The 7,346-nt window shown below is 31.9% G+C and overlaps 1 protein-coding gene and 1 pseudogene across 3 annotated transcripts in view; one reads left to right on the forward strand and one right to left on the reverse strand.

Moving 5' to 3' along the window:
* SAMHD1 (SAM and HD domain containing deoxynucleoside triphosphate triphosphohydrolase 1) overlaps positions 1 to 7,346 on the reverse strand; it is a 44,562-nt gene that overhangs the window by 15,575 nt on the left and 21,641 nt on the right. For 2 of the 3 annotated variants that reach the window (XM_006921792.3, XM_015597188.2), the window contains exons 7-10: positions 2,503 to 2,658; positions 1,576 to 1,676; positions 1,296 to 1,404; positions 395 to 486 (exon numbers count right to left, since the gene is read on the reverse strand). In XM_006921792.3, coding sequence (XP_006921854.1) covers positions 395 to 486; positions 1,296 to 1,404; positions 1,576 to 1,676; positions 2,503 to 2,658 — 458 coding nt within the window. The remainder of the gene's footprint in view (positions 1 to 394; positions 487 to 1,295; positions 1,405 to 1,575; positions 1,677 to 2,502; positions 2,659 to 7,346) is intronic. The other variant, XM_025039850.1, reaches the window with a different exon arrangement.
* On the forward strand, positions 2,822 to 2,946 carry LOC112471345 (annotated as a pseudogene).

A 7,346-nucleotide genomic window follows, 5' to 3' on the forward strand; every position in this document is an offset into this window, starting at 1 on the left:
TAAGAACAGACATTAATCTTAATCCTTAAAATGAATGTTTTTCATTAATTTCAAAATGTCAATTATCTATGTCCTATCACTCATCTTAATGACTAATATCTGGTACATAAGCAACTGCCTATGCAGAGGTCCTAAGCCATTCCAGCATTGCCTTTTCATGTCTAGGCTAAGTCAGCTCTTCTGCCTTTCACCCATTCCTTTTATCTATTCTCTTCCTCTTTCTCCAACTAAGTTTATTTTATGGTAGTTTTTGTTTTATTTGTGTAAGGAAACTGTTTTGGATTTATTCACTTAAAATTCACTTTAATTATCTAAAAATCTCAACTTGATCCATGTATGATACTCTAGCAAAACATAGAAATTTTTATAGGGATGTAACAATTGAATTTCTTACATTGTGTCAATGATGTTGCCAACTTTGTGTTGATAAGCTGTACGATGCAAAGAGCTGCGTGTATGGAACATGTCGTACAGATTCCCAGCCTCCTGCCGGAAAACGTGAAACAAATATTAGTGTAGGATCAGATGGTGTTACCCTTGTTAGTGAACAAGTATATAAGACAAAGAGAAGAGACGGTGGCAGACAGAAAGGCTATGCCCGAGGGCTACTTCATTAAAATGCCTGAGCCCCCTAAAGTAAAACTATTCATTGCTTTGCAACTTTCAGTCTTAGTAAACCAAAATCTTTTGAGTGTTTAACTCTGTGATAGGTTCTGTTTTATGAATCTTAAATATATATTTTAATCTTCCCAATAACTCTAAAAGTTAGGTATTACTATTCTAATATTCTTCATTCTCAAAAGAAATACTTTCTATACTATAATACTATACTACTTTTTAGTTACATGACTCTAATCTAGCAGGAACTAATGAGTTTAGTATTTGAACTATTCCAAAACACTAATATAATGATTAAGGAAGAGACTTGAGTCAAACTTTCTGAAATTCCAGTTCTGCCATTTATTAATTGCATGTATTCTCTGTGCTTCAATTTGCTCGTCTGTTAAGGGGGCAATAATAGTATCTATGTCATAGGGTTGCGAGAATTGAGTTAATCTGTCTAAAGCACTTAAAACAGTGCTTAGTACAACACTGAATAAATATCCATTGCAATTTTATTACTTAACAATGCAAAAGAAGTAGAAAGAGCCTTAAAATACTTCAATGTTGAGCGTGAAATAAAGAGATTAACAATTTACCAGGTACTGATTTTTCCAAATTATTCAATGGTTATCTCAAGATTTCAAACTAGGAATTGACTATAACTTCACTGATGTTCCTCTGACATAGCTTACCTTGTCTCGACTACAGATATGCATCTGCTCTCCTACTTTACAGACACGGGCAAACATAATACAGCGTTTGTAATCAAAATTATTTTGGATACCAAGATGATGGCAGTCCCTAGAAAGATTCCAAAGCAGAGAGATAAAATTTTTCAACAAGAAAACTGTAACTTAAATACTAATACTAATACAAGGATTTTATTTTTATTTGTTTGCTTAAATAAAAAATTGCATGTATTTAAAATATACAAGGATTTTAAGCAAATTTTCTGAAGTGTTTAGTGCATACCTGGCAAAATAATCCCATTTGTCCACATCAATGCCATTTCTTTTATTGGCCACTATTTCATAAAGGAAACTTTTCTCTTTAGGACGCCCTTTGTATGGCCACTAGAAGACAAGACAACCCTCTAAAAGTTTTAGGATAGGAATCAAATCTATTTATTTATAAGCAAAGCAAAGCAATTGTATTAATGTGAACATTATAAACAGATACTTGAATGGGAATGTGAGGTAAGTTAGAAGGTTCTATTCTTTCCTTCTTCCACTTAATTCTTAAATTAGTAGAAAAGGTAAAAGAAATGCTAAGGTATATGATATCTTGTTAATACTAAACTGTTTTGTGCCATTGAAAAGATCCTAACTCTACTACATTTCCTACAACCGATGAGCTTTGTTTTCCTGGTTTAAAAGTTTTCAAAAATATAAGATCCAATTATGAACTAGAATGCTCCTTATATGCTAATGTTTGAATTCAAACATGAAATTATTTTTTGATCTCTTTTTTTATAATAAAAAAAACAGACCAAAAAGGAATCAAAATAGATTTTCCTCTGAACTAATTCAACTTTTTTCTAGGTCTTCGTATATCTAAATATTTCAAATATGTTAATTTTAATGGATAAATAAGACACACACTTTTACATTTTCCAAAAGTTACTTCAGGTTTCTATATAAAATACTGATACATATTCATTATAAAATATTTATATATGTATTTTAATTTGGGGGATAACTTCTAAAGAACTTAGTTAAGAAGTGGAAAAAAATATATAAGCCTTTCATTGTTTGCAAATCAGTAGAAATATACAACATATATTATCATCTAGTCCCTCTAAAATAGCCAAATATCCCTCTTCAAATAGCTCTGAAGGAATCAAGAAAAGACCAGATGAAAAGCATGAGTCACTTCACATTAAGTTGTACACAAACTTACCGAATTCTCTTTGACTGGCGATTCAAGTGGTCCTGTAATTTGCTCCTTGATAAAGTAAATATCTTCTTCAAGGATGAGACCATGCTCTTCCATGACAGTTCTGAGTCCATTAGAATTAATTAGGTGCTCAAACATATCAACTGAGCCTTGTTCATGCTGAGAAAAGTCAGCGTAATATGGTCTGTTATAGATTCTAGTCCATAGGGACCCCAGATTACCCAAATTACTCTTGATTCCAGATAATTCAGAGATTAGGTTCTACTGCATGTTAATTATCTAGTTTCCAACTACAGTCTTGCAGATATTTTAAAATCTGTCAAGCTTTGTGCAGTGGCAGTATGGTAGCTAATGAGGTTTATCCGAGGCACGGTTATTGCTAATTAAAACCTGTCAAATTTGTCTATATTTTACTAGTCTATAAACTTTTTACAAACCATGTTCATTATTTTATATATTTAATGAGATATGATCATTCACAGTACAGAAGTACTATACAGTACAGTAGAGAAGAATATTACCAGGCCATACAGGTAGAGTCCTATTTTGACGAAGATCACCATAAAATCAATTCTATTGTTTAATCAGCCTTGAAATGCGAAGTTTCAAGCTCTGTTAGCACTTCCATCTACTAGTGGAAAGGGGTAACTGCAAGCTTGCCAGTAAAAAGTGTTTAGAGCTCTGAAGTCAAGATTTGGGTGGGAATCTCAAATCGGCCTTATTTTATTCATCTGTTTCTACTCATTCATTCATAATCATTGTAAAGATGAAATGACTCCTTGGAGACATCTATCCTATCACAATTATTACCAAAAACTGACCTAAAATGAAAACAAAAACCTGAATGGTTCTACAAATATTTTTTTTTAATTGAAGCAATAAAACATATTAATTATAAAGGGGAAAAATAGTAAGTTTATAATGGAGAAATTTGGCAGACATTGCCTTAAACAATAACAACTAAAATCATAAGCAATTTAACAGTAAATAGAACGAAAGCTGTCTAAGACCTTTATGGAGAAAATTATAAAATTTATAATAAAAGAGCAAAGGAAATCAAAACTACAATGAGATATTACCTCACACCTGTCAGAATGGCTATGTCGAAAAGACAAGAAATAACAAGTGTTAGAGAAGATGTGGAGAAAAGGGAAACCTTGTCGCAGTTGGTGGAAATATAATTGTTGCAGACACTATGGAAAATGATATTGAGTTTCCTTCAAAAATTAAATATAGAAGTATCACAAGATCCAGCAATTCTACTTCTGGGTATTTATAAAAAAAAAAAACAAAAAAACAAAAAACCCACTAATTTGAAAAGATATATGCACCCCTATCTTCATTGCAGCATTATTTACAATAGCCAAGATATGGAAGCAACTTGTGCCCATAGATAGATAAATTGATAAAGAAGATGTGGTCTATATGCCACGAAATATTATTCAGCCATAAAAAATAAAATCTTGCCATTTATGACAACCTTGACGGTATTATGCTAAGTGATATATCAAGCAGAGAAAGACAAATACATATGGTTTCATTTATATGTGGAATCTAAAAAACAAAACAAAACCAGACTCAGAGAGAGAACAGACTGGTGGTTGCCAGAGGGGAGCAGGGTTGAGGGGGTGGGCAAAATAGGTGAAGGGCATCAAGAGGTACGAAGTTCCAGTTATAAAATAAGTAAGTCATGGGGATGTAATGCACAGCACAGGGAATATAGGTCAATAATATTGTATTAACTTAGCATGGTGACATAGTAAATATACCTATTGTGATGATCACTTCAAAATGTATAGACATAGAATCACTATGTTGTACACCTGAAACTAATATAATATTGTATGTCAATTATACTTTAATTTTAAAAAGGGTTTAAAAAAGAGCAGAGGGCCGAAGATATTCCATAAAAGAACAACGTGTGAACAGTTGTCTTGTCAACTATCAAGACGTACTATAAAGTAATAATAATTAAGAAAGTATGGAATAGAACAGAATCCAGAAAGGTTCATGATATATAAAGTTAATAAATGTTGGGGTTAGTATTATAGATCAGTGGGAAAGGGCAAACTATTCAATAAACAATTATCCACAGTAAAAAAAAAAAAAAAATGTTGACTGCTGGATACGTCTGGTTTTGCCTACCTTTAGCCTCTTATTGCAGAGAGGTAAAAACTAGGTTTAGATCTGCTAATAAAAACATTTTGTGCTTTGCCAGTAAAAGAACATGTGTTTCTAAAGGTTATAAAATATTCTTAAATCTGCCAACCTAAAGAATGCTGATTACATACTTTTAGTTGTTACTAGAAATTAAGATTCTAAGGGTTATAATCTAATTAATACAGAAGGAAATAATATGTGTTTTCAGGGAAGGATGGCACAAGGTATGGAAATACATTTTTGAAGGAATTTTTAAAAAGTGGTTTCTCTTAAAATAAGGTTGGTTATCTCTAAATGAGCAAGAAGAGACAAACTAAGAGTGACCAAGAAAGTTGTAGAAGGCTTGTGGGAAAGGACTCCTAAAAAAAGGCATTTTATGTATGATCAAGCTGAATAAGATTAAAATAAATTTAATAGAGTAAGTTAATTTAAGTATCAAAAGTAAGCTGATGCAAAATTAGAGTTGGGTTTTCTCCCTTGCTAAATAGGACAAGGTTTCTTAGACTATTGGTCTGCAACTGACATGAAAAAGTTTTCTGCCTAGAGAACAGAGATTCTGTGTTTTATCAAAATAATTTTGTGTTTTATGTTGTCTAAATCAGGCCCTTGGTTACTTAAGAAAACCGAAACTACACAATAGTAAGAACTAAGTGTTGTTAATAATAATTACATACATTTCTGCATTTATGTTTAAAGTTTTCTATTGTCACTCTGAATAAATAATTTAATATTGTTTTAAAATAATATGATCTTTTAGTCAAGCATATCTGACAAACTTCCCAGGATTCAGGAGACTCTTCCTGACCTGGAAGTAGCTTTGGGTTATTCCAGGGAAACAGCTGGAATGCCTCAAAGATTTGTTTTCTCTTTATAAAAGAGAAAATTTTAATTAGGTATATTTGATATACTAAAGTTATCTGGGAAACTTTGTCAAATAAGGAAATAATTATGATGTATTTATATGTATATATTCTTATTAAAGTGAATTTTCAGGAGATTATGATCTCTAATAGTCTACAATATGCTAATATAATATTTTCAATTGCAATTCTATTTGATTTCTTAAAATGTTATTTTGCAGAGAAAAACAAATTTTGTCAATCACATTATAATCAGATCTATAACCATGTCATTTTAGTTTTGTCATTTGCGGACTGTCATCGTTTTACTCTGATATTTTTGCGAGTATGTTTCATCTCCAGAAAGATTCCTAGAAAAGACTCTGGCTTAGTTTAAGTACAGGCTTCTAAAAGTAAATTTTCAGATTATATCTTCAAACTAGATGAAGATTTGTAAAACTCTGAGAAATAACTAGATTCATGAAAATGCTGATACAAGGGGATTTGTTTCTCTTAAGCTAGCTGTGACTTAAAGCAGTTTGGTAAATTATATCTTTGTAAACCGGATTGGAACATTCATTTTTTTCTCCCTTACTTACCCCTCCAGAATCCAAAAGCTCTTAATGAGTATTTTTATTTTCAAATAATTACATATACAAATGTAATTATTTGTGTAAGTTCAATAAGAATCTGTTCTCTTTATAACAGGACATGATTGCAAACTGCTTTTTATTAACAAACCTTTGACTAGAATGTCATGTTTGAGAGAGGCATAAACTTGGGTATGACCAGACTGCTTTAAGAAATTAAGATTGACTTATGGAAGCCAGTCAAAACCAGTAAAAGCCCTTGGGAATGCTGGCCTGGCACCTTACTTATATAGTTCCCAGCAGCCTTACCATGTGCATAAGGAATGTCACTTCTTGGCAGGTGCAGGAACCTTAAGACTTTTGGGGACCTCAAGAAGAAACTCACCTAAAACCTATAGGTATTGCAGGCATCCTCTGATGGCAAATCTTTGCCTTGGTTTTTCTGGCCTTGCGAGGCCTTTTAAATTCCATCTGAAGATTCTTTATGAAAGATTCCAGCAAAGCAGAATTAAACGTATCTATACGGTTAATTAATATTCTTGCTAGACTTATGCAAATGAATAGGCCAAGTTTATTTAAAGGATTTATTTTACAAATAAATTAGTCTTAATTTGGCTATCTTTAGTAAAAATTGGGGTAATTAGAGAGAAAAAAATGTTTCAATAGAAATTGTAATATACTTTTGTGGATGTTAGAGTCTAATGCTATTCATTGTCTTTTGAGTTTTATTTTGTCTTTTACTTATAAATTGGACTGGATCCTGAATTCTAGTTAATATTTGCCTATGTCTTTTCAAACATGTTTCCAATTTTCCCTGCATCCTCTGCCTAGGAATCACTGAAACTAAAGTGTTTTTCAAGCTATGTAAGCTAACGATGGGCAACTTAATATAAATTTCAGAAAATTGCAACAACAGCTCATGTTTGAACAATCTCGGTGACTAGTGCTGTATGGGCCATGCAGAGAGTTTGCCTTGGCGTCTGATGACATCATCAAAAACATTTTAAGCTGTAGGAAATGCTATCAGCCTTATATTTAGAAACCTTTACTGACAGCCTTATAGACTCAGAAGCTGATTTATAATTTACTCTGATTATTAACCTTCTGTTTTGTTTTCTTTTCATAACATTTTAGGGACTAAAGGCAGGTCCCAGAGAAAATGTAAACATTATGGTAATACAGAATATTCGTAGTAAATAGGAAAAAATATTTTCAATTGAGTATAGAACGGTGTTATTCCTCTAACCCTCGTACTCCA

The sequence above is a fragment of the Pteropus alecto genome, unplaced genomic scaffold (assembly GCF_000325575.1).
Source record: "Pteropus alecto unplaced genomic scaffold, ASM32557v1 scaffold45, whole genome shotgun sequence".
In the NCBI taxonomy this organism is placed as follows: domain Eukaryota; kingdom Metazoa; phylum Chordata; class Mammalia; order Chiroptera; family Pteropodidae; genus Pteropus; species Pteropus alecto.